Source organism: Muntiacus reevesi, chromosome 4 (genome assembly GCF_963930625.1).
Source record: "Muntiacus reevesi chromosome 4, mMunRee1.1, whole genome shotgun sequence".
In the NCBI taxonomy this organism is placed as follows: domain Eukaryota; kingdom Metazoa; phylum Chordata; class Mammalia; order Artiodactyla; family Cervidae; genus Muntiacus; species Muntiacus reevesi.
Window position 1 is genome coordinate 119,835,962 of NC_089252.1, and position 18,166 is coordinate 119,854,127.

An 18,166-nucleotide genomic window follows, 5' to 3' on the forward strand; every position below is an offset into this window, starting at 1 on the left:
GTTTCCCCATCTATTTGCCATGAAGTGATGGGACCGGATGCCATGATCTTAGTTTTCTGAATGTTGAGCTTTCAGCCAATTTTTTCACTCTCCTCTTTCACTTTCATCAAGAGGCTTTTTAGTTCCTCTTCACTTTCTGCCATAAGGGTGGTGTCATCTGCATATCTGAGGTTATTGATATTTCTCCCTGCAATCTTGATTCCAGCTTGTGCTTCTTCCAGCCCAGCATTTCTCATGATGTGCTCTGCATATAAGTTAAATAAGCAGGGTGACAATATACAGCCTTGACATACTCCTTTTCCTATTTGGAACCAGTCTGTTGTTCCATGTCCAGTTCTAACTGTTTCTGTAGCTTAGAAACCTAAAATATTGCCCAGAGCAATGTTGAAACACAGATCCATAGCACAGCACTCTGACCCCTCCTCCTCTGCTCAGGGAGAAGACTGGCATTTTCAATATAACATCCGTTCTTCAGTGTCAGTTCTTCGAGGTCAAACCAGTACAGTATCTGTCTTTCCAGTGGAGCTCTTGCCAAAGTGATAGTGCCGTTTTTGCACCAGAAATCCCTTTAAACTATGTTTTAATGAAGACATTAAAAAAGATTTCTTCTATTTTATTTTCAGATGTTGTGCTGAATATGCTAGTAACAAAAATATCCTTGGCACGGCATAGTGTAAGCTTGTTCAGTCAGGGAGTCCCCATTCAGGGCTGCGCTGATGACTGATGATTCAGCTCATGATGGTGTGAGTCTGTCCTGCTCTTCCCCCGTGTGTCCCTTTTCAAATCAGAGAGCAAACTTTCCCTGCTAGGAAATAATTCATGACACCACGGACTCACACTGCAACGTTTATTGTCATAATATTGCTAAATGCATTTGCATTCAGAAAAGTATTTCTTGTTATAGTTGAACATTTCAGGGGCAATTAATGTTATTGTAAAATATAACCGTTTTAAAGTTTAAAAAAGGTTTTACAGTCAGGTGATTTTTCTTGTAATTGCTGCTGTGTTTCTGTGTTATAAGAAAAATATAAGTGAATGATTTCTAACGCTGGTTTTCATCTAAGCCGAGTCAGTGAACTTAATGCTTAGTCCTTGTGTGTTACAACAGAACCCTGTTGTAACATGGGCAGATGTCATTCATCTCCGGTTCTTGTGACTCTGACATTAATCCTCATTGTTAACTAACAGTACCAGCAGCTGAAGACGGAAGCTTTCACATTGATAAGAAGCTTGACTACCGCTCTCTGGATCAAACAGATTCCTTTCACCGGACCTTTCCTTTCCCAACTTTCCCTCCTTGCTGTCTGAGACATCCTGGGTCTGTGAATTTGTCTGATCTAAGCCCTGACTGTCCTGGGTGTTTTTAATATCAGGGCCTGCTGAAGTCAGGTCTGGGCATGGTCTTCCTGGTGAGCTGGGAAGATGAGCCAGAGCTTTATAGGGTTGAACCTTCATCCCTGTGAGCTCTTGTTTAGCTTAAAGTTCCCTCCCCCACAGATCAGCCTCATCTCTGCCAAGTGTGATGCCAAGCTTCCTGCCCAGCCAACTGGCTCCCTCCCCAGTTCTGTCATCGTTTTTGCTATTCAGGATAGCAGAGCAGTATTGTACCAGTGATTCTCAGAGAATGGCTTGTTCTCAAAAAGCTGATCCCATCTGGCCTTCCTTTCCTGAGTTTTAACAGGAGCTCACACTCCGAGCTTAGCAGCCATCTCCTTCCTCAGAAGAAATTTGGTTTGGGCTATACCCAGGGCTTCCCTGGTGGCTCAGATGGTAACGAATCTGCCTGCAAGGTGGGAGACCTGGGTTCGATCCCTGGGTCAGGAAGATCCCCTGGAGGATGGCATGGCGACCCACTCCAGTATTCTTGCCTGGAGAACTCTATGGACAGAGGAGCCTGGTGGACTATAGTTCATGGGGTCGCAAAGAGTTGGACATGACTGAGCAACTAACACACACTGGGGTCAGGTAGAATGTTAGAGGCCCTAAAACCTGGGAGTGTTTTCACCCCTTCCATTCTCCAACATAGATTAGTTCAAAAACAATAGCAGCAGAAGCAATTAAATATATGTATATATATACATATATATGTGTGTGTATATTATTACTAACAGTAAACATGTCTATATCAACTATTATATGTCAGGCACTATTTTAAGCATTGTAAGTGGATGAACTCAGTACTCACAACAATCTTCTAAGTTCTGAGTTACTGTTATTATTTTGCATGTATGGATGAGGCAGTTGAGGCACAGAAGGGTTAAGTACCTTGTTCAAGGTCACACAGCCGGTAATGGGGGGAGTCAGGGAGTGGTGCCGGCATCTGTGCGATTGACCGCTCTCATGTATTAAGCTCACCCCACGAGGGGGCACTCGTAGTAAAGAACCCACCTGCCAATAGGGGTTGTTATTCAGGAGACGTAAGAGACGTGGCTTCGATCCCTGGTTCGGGAAGATCGCCTGGAGGAGGGCATGGCGCCCACTCCAGTGTTCTTGCCTGGAGAATCCCATGGACAGAGGAGCTGGTGGACCACAGTCCATGGGGTCACAAAGAGTTGGACGCGACTGAGGCGACTTAGCACACAAGCCCAGAAGAAAACTCAAAACTTGTATGTGTACCAAAGTTGAGTAGTTTCTTTCTCGATTTTCCAATTACAGATTTTATATAAGATAGTTGAGAGTGACACTTTCTTTCTTTAATCTGGCAGCTCTGCTTTGCCAGGACCCTAAGTACTGGATGTGTCTACTGGGTGGTCTTGACCATGCTATTCCGTCCAGTGATGATCCAACTACCAAGCTTTGTCAGAAGCCCACTCTCTCCTTTGATCTTCACAGGGCCAGTTAGCCCACCCCTTCATCTGGAGGAGGCATCTTTTATTTCGCTAGGAAAAAGGAGGGGAAGTGCCTCTCTCCAGAGCAGCGGTGCAGATGGGAGGATGCTGTGTGCATCCTGAGGCAGAAGGCCCTCCGGACCACGTGCCCACAGTCCAGGCCCCGCTGGCAGCTCTGTGTGACTGTTGGCAAACCACTTAGCCTCCCTGTGTGAGGGCTGATGAAGTAAGACTTTGATCTTCGCAGAGAAAAATGCTTTATAGAAAATACCAAATAGGTCCACTCTTCCCTTGGCACCTCTGAAATTCATGTGGAGACTGATGTGTTTTGAAACATTCCAGTCACTCTTAGTTACAAGGACATGTTCCTAGACCCAGCCTCCCAAGTTTTCAGTCATTGTATTTTGTCTAGTTTCGTGAGGTACCTCAAAGCAAAAATAAGCCCTAGGAATTTTTATGCAAGCCTTTTTTGTCTCAAAAGCTCTGAGCATTCTAACAATAGACATTCTGAGAACTCTGCCACCACCCCACACAACCCTATACATTATTTAAAACCTGTGCATTTTAAAACCATATTTGTGCTTGAATGCCCGCTAGAACCCTGTTGTTCTCTTAGGCTATTAATGGTAGTGACTTTTTGGGGTAAAGCTTTCAGTTGTAGGAATGTATATATTTTAGCAGCTTCAAAGCAGGATTTCTTTTTTCCCCATCACTCCACCCCCACCAAGGCTTGCCACCCTTGTGTGGTGTGTGTCATCCAAAATTAGCACCCATATGTACCCACAGCAGACTCACAATTCATACTTCCTCGGTGCCGGGTCATAGGGAGAAGCTCATTCATGTACCTTCAGGCGTGGAAGATGGAGATGATTTGGGAAAATTTTTTTAAGGAATATTTTCTTTTTAAGATTGCAAATTGAGAAGAAATTCAAGGTGAGTAAATTTTAGGCAAGGAAGAGGTAATCACTGGTTGTACCTCTTCACTACCGTGTAGAGAAACAGGTAGAGAAGGCCCCACAAGAGAGAAGGAAAAAGAGATCTGACATTTCCCCTGTCAGCTCACATTATTCTGCTTGTGGATGTGAGGTAGGCAGGATTGTCACCATTCTACAGATGGTAATTCCAGAGATCAGTGAAGTCAGATCATTCCCCTATGTACGCATAACTTGCTGTTTGGTTCCTAAGTCGTGTCCAACTCTTTGTGACCCCACGGACTGCAGCACGCTAGGCTTCCCTATCCTTTTCTATCTCCCAGAGTTTGTGCAAACTCATGTCCATCAAGTCAGTGATGCCATCCAACCATCTCATCCTCTGTCATCCCCTTTTCCTCCTGCCCTCAGTCTTTCCCAGCATCAGGGTCTTTTCCGATGAGTCAGTTGTTCGCATCAGGTGGCCTAAGTATTAGAGCTTCAGCATCAGGACAGTTGACTAGAAAATAACAAGGCCAAGATCAAGTCCAGAACCCTTATGATACACTGGAGATTAGGAAAACTATGCCTGGGGTTCCTGTGGATTTGCCTCTCTGTGGTGCAGTAGGGCCCCACTGTCTTTGCTTTATTCTGTTAAGTCAGAAAGCAGTTGCTGAACACCTAACATGTGCCAGGCTTTCCCACGCACCAGGAACCCAGAAATGAACATGGCATGACCTCTGTCCTGGAGGAACTTACTGCTGCTTGTTGAAGTGATAAAGCAGATTCAAAAAGGACAAAACCTAAGAACTCCATGAAATAAGGACCCTTATAATCTCCAGGTTATAGATGAAAAAACAATACATCTGTGCTGTCCAATGTGGTAGAGATGTGCCTATCTAAGTTTATTAATTAAAATGAAATAGAACCATGAGTTTAGTTCCTCAGTAGTGCTGGTCATGTTTAAGATGTTCAGTAGTCACCCGTAACAAGTGGCTGCCGTATTGGATGATGCAGATACAGAATATTTCATTGCAGGAAACCCTATTGTACCACGCCGCTCTAAGTCACTTTATCAATATAGGAACATGCAACATGGGCTTGTTCTGACTCCAGATTATAAACTGATAACCATTATGTTACATTGCTTCCCTAATATCTAGTGAAAATTTGGGGAGAGGGAGCAGACAGAAGAAGAGTTAGAAATCTCTATTTATTCAGGAAATAAGAAATATTTAAGATGATGGGGAACAGGAGACATTAAGTACAGATTTCCCCTGAAGCTCTTCTGTGGTACTTGAGGAACTGGAAACGATATTTTTTTTTACTGGATCAGGAAAGTTAGTATTTGCTATTTATGGAACCAACAGATGACTTTTGCTAAGAGTTGTCCTAGGATTTTGTCTTATTTACTTTTAAGCCTCAGTTCCTAACATAGTACTTAATATTTAATAGCTGTACAAGAAATGCTTCTTGAACTAAATAAAAAAAAATTAAGCGTACTATCTTTTGACCATCTCAGAAGAATTGTCGTGAGGAAGAGTAACATTGGTGGATTTCCTTACGATTCCTAGGGGGAGAAAAGGAAAGAAGATTTTCGCAAGGGCAATATCCAGATGCTCAGCTTCATGAAAAGAGGGCCCCATACGAGTATATCTGTGCTCTGACAGGGACATAAGAGGGAGTGATCATAAGAGCTGCCTAAAAGCTTATCTGGGCCAGATTTCACAGTCTGCTATTTTAAAACTACAGAAACTCTGTATGTGGCTCTAAAATGAGAACGGAGAAAAATTGCCTCAATACCAAATTAATTCCTGTTATTATCTCTTTAGTGAAGTGAAAACAAAGTCACCCCTCCCCCCCCTCAATGTGTCTCAGTGTGTTATCCCGGATTACTTGCACTTACCCACCAAATGTTGTGTGAAAGCTGGGAAAAAAAAAACCAAAAAAAAAAAAAACCCACCACTATTTCGGCTCCCAGCTCATCCTCCTGCTCTTTTCATCAATGCGACCCTCCCCCACCCCCATCTTCCTTTCCTTCTCTTCAGGATTTAGCTGAAGTGTTGGCTTCTGTGTTATTTAGAACAAACAAAACCTATCAAAATAGGGTTTCAAAGACAGATGTGCAGATTGGGGATGGGAAGCAAATGCGGCATGCTCACTCACTTCTTAAAAGCTTTAATTTACAGCAAAAATAAAAAGTTGTTCAATACCAGGCAGGAGGAGTCAGCTTTGAAAAACTGCCTGATAAGTGGAGAAGAATGCTAGATTTGTTCTGAATTTGAACTTAACAACTAGGACCCTTCTTTTCCCAGCAGCAGTGATCACAACTTTCTTAGAATGATTTAAGAATTCCCTGGGGACGTTTCACCCAGGTCCCTTTGTAAGCTTTAGACTCCAAACAGGGCTTATCAGAGAAGATTCCAATTTAGAGCAGCAAAAAGTTTAGTGTCTGATATCAGCTCTAGCTTTTCTTCTTCTTCTTCTCTTTTTCAAAAGGAGACATGATGTTTTACAGTGTTAACACTTTTGAAAGTTCCCATATTTCCAGCGAACAGAGTGCTTTTGTGAAAAGGGCTCTGAGAAGCATTATTCAGGCGAAATGCATCAAAGGGATGCGAGTTGAAAAGAGAGGAGTTTGCCGATGTGGAGATTGAAGGCAGCGTGTGCTGACAGGTGCAATTATAGCCAGATAATTGAATGTTTTAAGAGAGATGCGGTGCGATCAGGCAATAGTTATGAACTCACATCGGAAACCCGTTCATAATTAGATATTCAGGGATCCCGCTGTGGATGACACAGTGTTGGATGACACAGTGTTGGGACCATGAACTGCTTCAGCTGCTGGACATAAAAGGGATTGCACTTTGTAAAGTAGTGTGAAATAGCATGATATCAGCCCTACAGAACTTAACTGATACAAAGTTTGAAGAGAAGGCTCAGCCTTCTCCCTCAGATTCCCAATAGTCTGGAACCTCTTTCAGCCTCTGAGTCGGAAGTCAATGCAGCTTCCAAGTCTTTTGGTCTCAGAGAAGCTAAAGAAAATACCAACTTTTTAACTAGCGACATGAAGCATCTCTCTCTGCTGGTTGCAGAGTTTCCAGGCACTTCAGTTTCCTTTCTCTACACAATGTGCCTTAGCCAAAGAGCCTGGAATGAGACCAGTCCGGTGTTTATCTCTGAGAGTATTCCACCAAAGTCGTAAAAGATAACAGCTCTATTTGTGGTCTTGAAATTTCGGCGCTTAGAGCCTTGGCTCGGGGAGAAGTGGGGTTACCATGTGAACTGCACCTCAGTTTCTGTTGGGGTGTCTATGCGGGCTGAGCAGTGAGGATAGCACAGGCCAGCGAAACACAGCAACCATTTCTGCTCAGAACAGAGCGGAGGCATCCAGATGCTTCATCAGTAGATCCGTCAGACTTCCGGCTTCAGGCTTTCCTTCCTAATGAAACAATATGACTCATTCTGCTGTGTTGCATGATTTTTTCTTTCAAATTTAATTTCTTTTCTCCTCTTCTATATATGGCTGGATTATCATTATCACTGTAATGTTATTAAAGACTCTTAAGCTGACTCTGAGTCATAGGTTTCTGGTAATGACACCTTAACTCGAAACCCAGGTGATAGCTCCTTTTCTACCACAGAGAATCGACTCCTTAAAGGCTTGGGATCTCTCACATTTTTCTTCATCTTTTTTTAGCTGCTACTTTTCACTTTCCCTTCTACCTATACGTGTTTGGACTCCATTGGTACCTCGGCAGGTATTAATATTAGACTGTCCCCATCAAGCATTTAACAAGCTCAAAAGTGAATCCAGTTTTGCACCAAAAATCCATCACCACAGTAACTATGACTTATCCCAGCCTCACATTAGAAAGACTTCTTCTTCCATTAATAAGACTTCTTTGGAAGTGAAGATTAAATTACTAATGGGATATGAAAGCATTTAGCATCATACTCAGCGCATAACAGGAGCCTACTCTATGTTAGCTTTCTTTCTTTCCTCCTCCTGTCTCTAACTTCTTTACAGGTAAAATGAGGGCTTCTGATAACATTTAAAGTCCTCTGATGCACTAAAATCCAGTGAGTCTGATTGTCTGCCTTAAGCAGTGTGATTAGAGAGTAACCTCCACATAGACTTTTCCACAAATTTAACTTCTGTGCAAAAAAGGAGACTCTCGGCACACAGTTGATGGGGAATGAATTTGGATTTTCTTTCAGTATCATGTCCATGCATTCTTGTTTGGCTGTCCTCTCAACCTGATGTACTGGGAAGTGGCTGGCCAGGGCTGGACGTGTATTTTGAGTTGTGGGAATGAGGTTTTCTGACTGAGGCATGCCGTCCATTTTACGCTGGTATCCGTCATCTCCCCTTGCCTCAACCTCATAACCCTCCGGCTTACTTTATGCCTGTATTAATGGTGGCAGTACCTGGCATTTATGTTGTAGCATCTATTTGAAGTAATAACACTTAAGAGAAGGCCAGGCCATATCAGGAAGCATCTTTCAATTACTACCTGGCTCATTAGTTTTGTCGAGAAAATGAAATATGGTCTGCTTTTTGACTCATTTCCAGAGAATCACCGGGGGAAGCATTGCGGTGTTGTTTGGTGTCAGGAAACAGTCTGTGGTTTATAGCAACGACTCAGGAAGGCATCTGCTTTGTCTCATCGCGGCACATACCCGCCTTTGCCTGGTCATCTGGCTCCAAGTGGAAGCCCAGGCAAATGAGAGAGGATCTAAATTTCTGTTGTGACCCAGTTGAGGCTGGACAAGGCAGAGGACTGGGGGTCTTCCACTGTGAAGGCTCTAGGAAGTTGCTTGTGTTACAGACATAAAATTTGTCTATGGGAAAAGCCCCTTGATGACAGTATGGTCCTCTGCTCTTTGCCAGTGCCAGAAAAGTGTAACATGGGATGCAGTGTGACTTCAGAGTTGAGAGCAAGAGTTTAGAAATCATGATAAGCTGGATTCAGATTTTGGCTTTATCACTGTTTGTAGCAAGAGTCAACCTTTTTCAGTAAAGGGCCAGCTAGTAAATACTTTAGGCTTTGTGGGCCATATGATCTCGGTGACAACTACTCAACTATGCTGTCTTAGTGAAAAGGAGTCATACACAATACATCAGTGAATAGGCATGGCTGTGTTCCAATAAAACTTTATTTACAGAAATAGGCCACAGACTCAATGTGGCCAACAGCTGCAGTTTGCCCACCCATGATCTATAGAACGTTGCACTGTAAGTTACTTTAATTCAAGTTTTTTCTGAATATTAAAAGAGATGATGTATGTAACAAAACACTTAGCACATGCTTGGCATGTGATAAAATGCCAAGTATCTACTGCTGCCAAATATCTACTACTTGAAAATAGTAGATACTTTAACATTAATAGCAAAATATTAAAGTACTGTATATCCTATAAGACGCTATTTGTTGTAGGATGCATATGGATTTCAGTTGTTAAAATGTGATAAAAAATTCTTAGGATTGGTAAAACTTAGTGACAGTAATTAATTATAGTAACAAAGTTTTATTTAGAATTTAGGCCTTTTTCTACCAGTGATAATTTAACTCATCTAACATTTCTCTGTGATGTTTTTCTTGTCAGAGACACATGTCATGAACTCCTGGGACATGTCCCTCTGCTTGCGGATCCTAAGTTTGCTCAGTTTTCACAAGAAATAGGCCTGGCATCTCTGGGAGCTTCGGATGAAGATGTTCAGAAACTAGCCACAGTGAGTTCCTCTTCAGCCTGAAACCCACTCTGTTTATGTCCTTTTGTAAGATGAGGAAAGCTTTAGAGGCACTATGAATAGTAAGGCAAGCATTCTGGAGAGGGCGTGGCAGCTTTATTTTCCCCCATGTGTGTTCCTTTGTAGCACAACGGGTACTTGGTTTATTAACGGCCAGAATTTTTGTATCTTATCCTTCTCATTCGGGGGCTAGCTCTTAGATAGTAAGCATTTTAGGCTTGCAGGTCCTGAGGTCTCTTTCATAACTGCTTAGCTCAGCTAGCGTGGTGTGAAAGCAGTCACAGATAGTATGGAAATGAATGCATGGGTGGATTTCAATAAAACTTTATGTATAAAGCTGACAGTGGGCCGGATTGGCCTGTTTGCTGACTCTGGTGCTGCTGCTGAGTCGCTCAGTCATGTCCAACTCTCTGTGACCCCCAGCACTGTAGCCTGCCAGGCTCCTCTGTCCATGGGATTTCCCAGGCAAAGATACTGGAGTGGGTTGCCATGTCCTCCTCCAGGGGATCTTCCCAACCCAGGGATTGAACCCTCATCTCTTACGTCTCCTGCATTGACAGGGAGGTTCTTTACCACCAGTGCCACCTGGGAAGCCCCTTGTTTTAGTTCAATCTTATTTTCTAGAATTGTTTGTAATAGTGAAAAGTATGCATTTACGGTAAAGTAGGAGTTGAACTCAGGAGACGTGAGACATGGGTTTGGCCCCTGGGTCAGGAAGATCCCCTGGAGGAGGGCATGGCAATCCACTCCAGTATCCTTGCCTGGAGAATCCTATGAACAGAGGAGCCTGGTGGGCTACAGTCCATGGGATCACAAAGAGTTGGACATGACTGAAGTGACTTAACATGCATGCAGGAGTTGTACTTGGGATTATTTCTGACTAGTCAGTATGGGTTTTTCAGACTCAATTTGAGCCAGCATTAAGCAGCTCATGCTAAACAACTACTCTAAGTACAAAACCAGAGAAGGATTGAATAGATACTATGATCTCAGCAAGGTTCTTTGCAAAACAAGTCATATGAGAGGAAAGGTGTAATGTTGGCAGCTACTTTTAAGCTGCTGAAGAGCCAGATCCAGCAAACTCATATGCTTTATCCTAGCCCCATATGAAGAAGCCAGAGTAACAAAGAGCAGGTTGAACAAACTCACTTACTTACAGGGGACAGTCTATTGACAACAATGGGTAGGATCCTAAATTGTGTGTTTGACAGACATACATTGGTGACATATTCGGCACGCAGGAATATTCTTCACTCCCACAAGGAAATAAACGGTCTTCTAGATTTCTTAAGATGCAAAGCCCTTTCAGTATATCTTTTGATTCCTAAATTTGACAGAGATATAGAAACTGAGAAATATTATTCTACTCTAAGAGAACAGTGGAATAGCCATGCTGCTGGGGTCCGTGTGGCGATGAGCAGAGGTTGGTGGGGGCTGCCGTGAGCTCAGGAGAGTGTGTGTCTTTTACAGCAGAAGCTGCCAGATGGGAATGTAGGCCTTTGTGTTGCTGGATCTTCTAAATCTGAGACAGATTGGAAATCTTGATTTCTAAGTGAAATTTAATGATTTAAAAATTTTAGCTCATGAAAAAAATCTACCATTATGAACTCAGGAAAATATATTTGTAGACTGAATTAGGATCTGTTCTTCCAATTTGTAACCTCTGCTGTAGGAATTGTATCTCATGTATTTTGGTTATCTATTACTGCGTAACAAGTAATCCCAAAACTTGTTGGCTTAAAAGAATGAGCATTTGTTATCTCATAGTTTCTGTGTTTGGAGATTTGGGAGCAACTTAGCTGAATGGTTTTGGCTCAGGGGCTTTTTGTTGTTGCTGTTAGGATGTGGGCTAGACCTATAGAGGTCTTCAGATTTGGGAAAGTTCTCCCAAGATGGCTCAGCCATGTGGATACTGGCAACTGACTTCCTTCGAAAGAGAGAGAGGGAGAGAAGAAGGGGGGGGGGGGAAGAAAGAGAGAAAGGGAAGAGATAGAGATAGCTAATTTTTAAATTTAGTTTTTAGTTGGAGGAGAAGCGCTTTACCATGGTGTGTTGCTTTCTGCAGCTCAACAGTACAAATCGGTCATAATTATACACACGCCGCCTCCCCTCACCCCACCCCCTGGGTCAGCACGGAGTCCCCATGTGACCCAGCAGCTCTGCACTAGCCCTCCACTTCACACGAGACGGTGTATAAACGCGACGACGTGTGCACGCATGGTGCTGTGTATCTCAGAGCTGCTTCCTCCGTCCGCCCACCCTCTCCTTCCCCGCTGTGTCCACAAGTCGGCGCAGAGGTGGGTGTTGAGCAAGGGAGCTGTGATGCCTTTGGTGACTTGATCAGGTGCGGATCACGTAGCCACATTCTGCTCTTTAGAAGGGACTCACTCCAGTGCACACTCAAGGGGAGGATAATTCATCTCTGTTGTTTGGAGGAAGGAGCATCAGAGCGTTCGTGGGTGTATTTTATTTTGTTTGTTTGTTTATAGTGGTGCTGGGTCTTTGCTGTTGCGAGGGCCTCCTCTAGTGCCAGCGAGCAGGGGCTGCCCGCTAGTTGCGGTATGTGGGTTGCTGATTGTGGTGGCTTTTCTTGTTATGGAGCCTGGGTTGTAAGTCACGTGGGAACAGTAGTTGTGACACATGGGCTCTAGACCACAAGCTCAGTAGTTGTGACACGTGGGGTTAGTTGCTCTGCAACATGTGGAGTCTTCCGAGATCAGGGATTGAATCCATGTCTCCAGTATTGGCCGGTGATTCTTTGCCACTGAGCCACCAGAGAAGCCCTGTAGATGTGCTTTGAGACCACCGCACCCTAAGTCCTGTTACTTGATTCTCAAACCTTAGCTCTGGCTTTAAATGCTACATTTCAGAACTTTGTTGTGCCTTGCAAATTCCTTGGAATTTTCTGGTTTCAGTCTTTGACCCCTGTAGCTTATACTTCTTGATCAAAGATGGGTGGTTTGCTTGCTTGTCTTATTCCGAACAGCTGCAAACGAGGAGTCAACCCTGCCAGGTTGTGTGTGTGTGTGTATCTGTGTCCAAAGAGAGGAGGAGAAGGAGTGAGGTAGGACTTCATGGATGTAAATGTAGGTGGATCCTAGTGAGTGATCTAATTTCTTTCTTAAAAGCAGTGACAATAAAACAGTTTTATTTTCTCTTCCATTGAATGACAATTAAGTAATTCCCATCTTTCAAACTAACATTTACAAAGAATATGACAGGATCCTCACCTTTCAGAAAGTCATAGACTATATAGATAAAACTAAGACTTGTCAGAGGAGAGAAACTTTGTGTTGAGTCTTGAAAGGTGGGAGGGGGAAGGAAAGAGTTGAGGGATGGTTTCATTTAGAAGAAATCTCTCTGGTTTGGAGGCTCGGCAGGGAAGGCCTGCTCATCAGTTTAGAGGACCATGCTGAAACCAAGGATCACCTTTTCTGCCATTACAATGAACAAATTACTCCTCATCTAAAACAGTATAAATGTGTTATCTTGCAGTTTCATAGAGTTAGCAGTCTGACTCACTTTTCACTGGGCTAAGAGGAAGGTGTCAGCAGGGCTGTGTCACTCTCTGGAGGCTCTGGAGGGTGATCTGTTTCCTGGCCTTTTTCCCGCTGTTAAAGGCTGCCTGCATTCCTTGGCTCGTGGCCCCCTTCATCCACCATCAACACGGCGGTGTTGCATCTCTCTGACCTTCCTGCCATTGTCCCTTCTCTCTCTGTCTCTCATCGACTATTGCTTTGTGGGGTAATGTGGGGCCTACCTGGGTAATTCATGAATTTCCTCATTCATACTCCATGTCTGCATAGATAGCATATTCATCGGTTCTGGATATCTTTGAGGGGGCATTCTTCTTTGTTTCTGTTTTTATGCTTGCAAGATAAAACTAATAATTGAAGCTTGAAACCTTTTTTTACTAGGGCCAGTGAATTTGTAGAGTAAGTTTTCCTTTGGAACTTACATTCCTTTGCATGGTTCCAATACCCTTGGCCATGGATTGCTTTAGTTCCAGTGGCCAGAAATAATTCCACCTATTAGAGATCACTAATCATGTTTCTCTTGCTATCTTTCTTCCTCTTTTTCAATTGTTCTTTGTCTAGAAAATACCACTTTTTTCCTGCAGAAGCCGATTCAAGTCAACAGATTCTTTAAGTGGTAAAGAATCCCAGGTTCCATGGGTGGGAATAGGGGAAAGGCAAAGAGTAGTACTTACCTCAAAGAACTCATGATCCAGTACCCAAAAATACAGTAAACCAGTCAGTGTTAGCTTTCACTCATACACATAAGCAGATACATAGGAGAAGTAAATTTAAGTCTTTTAAGTGTGTCCTTGTTCTGCGCTCGTTGTTGGAGACTGGGCCACAGAGTCAGGTGAGGGAGGATCAAGAGCCTCTCAAGAGAGAGAAGTCTGGAACCTCATAGTGGCTTTGACTGTTATAAAACCAAAGAGACCATCAACTTTCAAGAGACTTCAACTTAAAGATTACGAGCTTCTTTAAACACAGTGGAGAGTTGGAGCCTGATCGCCTCCTCTTTTCCTGACCTTGCTTGAGCAGATCTTGCATGAGCAACTCTCTTTGATTTTCTGTCTCTAACAAACCTTGTAGTTCCATTTTTCTCAATTTTATCGACTGCCTACTTACTTTGAAAAGTATTTTGTGGACCAAGGAAAAATTTGGAAAGTTTTACCCACATGATAGGGAGAATATAGAGGAAGACAGACTTCCAGTGTGAGGAGGTTAGGGAGGTTTTGTGCTGAAATAATACTGTACTGCCATTGACTTCCAAAACCACATCTTATCCCTCAGTTAAAAACAAAGTGAATAGAACACTGCTGGAATTTGGCTTGAAAGAAAACAGATTCCAGCTGGGTAAGTTCATAGTAAACCTGGGAATAAATAACCTATTGGATGGCACACATATTAAGGATTGTCAAGCCATATGCTGAAGCTAGAAGCTCAATTTAATGACTCTGTTGCAAGGACTAAGAGATTAAGAGGTAAGGCCTCAATGAGAGGGGTAAAAAGACCAATGGTGGGGGCAGAGTGGTGGTTAGTGAGGCCTCTCAGCTGTCCAGATGAGAAATGGAGGTATTATTAGCTGATTTCCTCCAAGTAGTTTCCATTAAGTCTCCTGAAAAAGTATTAGAACAAAATGAGAGATGAGATGTACCAAAGGAGAAAAATCCATAGAGAGGACAAATGGAAAAGCACAGAAATCACTATTTATGCAGAAAAATGAGACAGCCCATATTATTCTTTTAGTCTAGGTAAGATTTATATTATTAATGACTCTGTTTATATACTGCCTCTCTTTCCTTGTTTAGTGAATTTAAGCACTTAGGAAAAAGAGAGTCACGCCTGGTAAAAGTAGACACTTAATAACTTTCTGCGATGTGCTGTCAACAAATCCATCTAAGGAAGAAAGCAACCTCTGCTAAGCCTGGTGGACGCCACCAAACTCTTGCTTTGTTCAAAGCTGCTTCTGAACTTCTGGGTGTGATGTCAGAGGGGCCAGGTTATTGCCTATAGCTACTGCCTCTTTTTGCTATATTTTGGCATGATATTTATTTTGACATTTTAATAATGCTCATTTTTGAGAGTGAAGCTATCTCTGCTGTTTTATGTGGGCAATGGTTGCAACTCCCTGAGAACCGTTTAAATGAAACTCTTTTGTATCTGAATAAATTGATGATGATGCTCAGTAACTGTATTTGAAATGCACTGTTATACATGTGCATTTGGATAATGAATGGTGGATAATGAATAAGGTCACTGGATTTGGCGGCGGTACTCTTTTCATACTCATCATAGCTGTCCAGGGTCTGTGCATGATAGATATGCAAAAATATTCCCAATAATGCCTGCTTAGCGTGCGCTGTTATTTTCAGGCCAGCCATTTCCCACAGTAGCGCTGGCTTACATGGCTTTAATAGATTAGCGTCTTCTTTAAGGGCTGTAAACTTAAATGCCTTCAGGAGTCAGATAGTAGCAAGGATGTCTGAAATAGCCTGATATAGGATGATAAGGAGTATTGGAACCTGTGGAGAGCTAGAGAATACATCTTATACCTAAAAGCCTTCACATCCAAAAATAAAAATAAAACAAAATATTCTTTGACTACAAATCTTTGTTTGCAAGCTAAAACAGAACTATAGGCTCTCAGTTGCCAGCCCTTGTATTGAAAGTTGGATTATACATTATATTATACCATGCAGAGGGACCAGCCCATGCTGGATTCATCTTTATTTCATATTGGACATACTCAATTACCACTTACTGGACAACTGGCTATTTTTCCCAAGAAAAGACGGCTATTACTGTGTTCACTAGAAATACATATCTTACTGCTGTTGAGAGGTGACTGGTTTTGAATTACAACTTTAAACAGTCACAAGCATGACTGTCATACATATGTGCTGAGCATGTGTTGACAGTTTATTTAACTCACTCATGAGGTAAAAGCAAAATGGTAAATTTCGCTCAGAGAAGAATTTCAGAGACTGAGACTAGTCCCTGAAAGAAGGGATTCTGGAATAAGGTACAAAATGTTCTATGTTCTGTGGAGCAAAGAACAGTAAGCTTGAAGTTATCTTTTCTACCAGGCAGAAATCATTTGCATGTCTAGCGGACAAAAATAACTTGAAATTTATCAATCTTCACAAAATTGACACCTGACTTCATGGCATCTGGGCCTCCATCAATATAAATAGGAAGACAGACAAAGGGTATATTCCCTATGTCAGTGCTTTTCAAATGGTAACGTGTATAAAATAACCTAGAGATCTCGTTACAAGGCAGACTCTGGGCAAGTAGGTCTGGAATGGGGCCTGAAAGCTGGCACTTCTGATGAGCTCCCAGGTACTGTGACACTGGTGGTCCAGAGAAGCAGGTGACCTGGCACACAGGTGTACCCGCTAGACGAGGCTCGGGTGTGTTTTTCAGAAGGCCTATGGCAATCCTTTAGCCTTAGTTCCAGATTCAATGCTTTTCCTAAGAACTGGGCTCACGGGGCATTGCCAGATAAATACTGTGCGGTGTGACCTGAGTGTATTTAGGACTTCTCCTGAGCCTGGAAATGGAGCCGTGTATTTCTGAGGGCCGTGTCGCTGGTCCCATTTTCTGTGTCTTCTCTCACACTCTCCTGCCACCTGCTCATTTGCCATATGACTTATGTCATTCAGTTTTACAGGAACGCACAGACAGAAACTTGCTGATCAGGTAGATTTAGGAGCTCATCCCGGAAGGATTATTGATTTCTCTTTCCCAACTGTTAGGAAATGTAAAGGGATGCCTTCTCCACGCAGCGCACCCCTCCCCATGGTGCAGATGCTTCAGTTCAGTCTGTTCATCTCTCACATCATAAAGGCATTTTAAACAGACAAAGCTGTGCATCATTTGTTGGAGAAAGCAATCAGTAGGAATACACCACAGATGTTTCCCAAGCAGAATAAATCGGCCTCTGGCCCAGTTAGAATTTTCCCTTTACAGAGAGTTTTAGGTCATCCATTCAGTTCTGTCAACTCCAAAACATGTTTACCCTCACTTTCTGATGAAGCGCTTCTGCCGCTGAGCCTTGGTGAAGCTGATGAGCAGAGTCTTGGCCAAGGGTAAGGAAGGAATAACCAGTCTTTTCCACAATGTGTTCCCAGAGTATTAGTCGCGTGAAATGTTATTATGAGCTCTGTGACAGAAGGGATCCATAGACAGATATATTTGGGGAAAATTAGGTTAAGTGAAATAAACAACTTTGTTTTCAAACTATCAAGTTTTCAGGGCCTTTCCTAAGATAATGTGCAGAGTGAATCTTATAAGTGATAAAAATTTTATTTTTATAAACTGAAGTTTCTTCCATCTTAAGATGACATTGGTGGTAAGACATATCATTAATAGCTTTCTTTAAAAGGGGAAAAAAAATTCAGTTAGCAAATTATTTTATATTGTTTGTAAGAAGCTCTGTTTTAGAAATGTTAAAATGTGAACTTGAAAATTAACAAAGTACTGGGTTGACCAAAAAATTCATTTGGGTTTTCCCCACATTACAGAAAAACCTGAACAAACTTTTTGGCCAACCCAATAATTAGATGGTTGCTGAAGTCTGTTTTCGTGGAAGATGTATTAGCATCCCAAGCTATTCATATTCCAAGGAGCACAGTTTCGGAGCTACAGGTCTAGATGTTTTTTGGAAAGGATGAGATTCATTGTGAGCAGAATCTCTGAATGAAAAAAAAATCACCAGCTAATTTCTTTTTGTAAGAAGGACTGTCAAAAAATTAACAATATAGGGTTCTGTTTATACTTTATAAAAACAAATAATTTATTTGTTCCAAGTAAAAAGTTTGCATTATTTGGGGCTTTTGATGACTGTTAATGAAGTGTGTTTGAATTTCCAGGTATAACTAGGACTTTCTCTTGCTGAGAGTGGTAATGAAATGTACAGTCAGCTTTAAACTAACAATTGACTGTAATTCACATTAGAAGTATAATTGTAAAGGTAACATTAGTTGATGGATTGCTAATGAATATTTTCCTGTCTGTGGAGGACATTAGCTTTTACCCTGTCTCTTATGAGTTTGCCACCTGGCTTGGCATGGGGAACTTGCAGCTTTTAAAAAGCTTATGCCCAGTTCTACTTCTTTCTGAAATGTATTACATTAAAAATGACCATTTAATATCTCT

General features: G+C 42.3%; 1 protein-coding gene across 1 annotated transcript in view; it reads left to right on the plus strand.

Moving 5' to 3' along the window:
- Positions 1-18,166, plus strand: part of TPH2 (tryptophan hydroxylase 2) — a 95,428-nt gene that overhangs the window by 42,465 nt on the left and 34,797 nt on the right. The window contains exon 8 of the mRNA XM_065935467.1: positions 9,347-9,473. Coding sequence (XP_065791539.1) covers positions 9,347-9,473 — 127 coding nt within the window. The remainder of the gene's footprint in view (positions 1-9,346; positions 9,474-18,166) is intronic.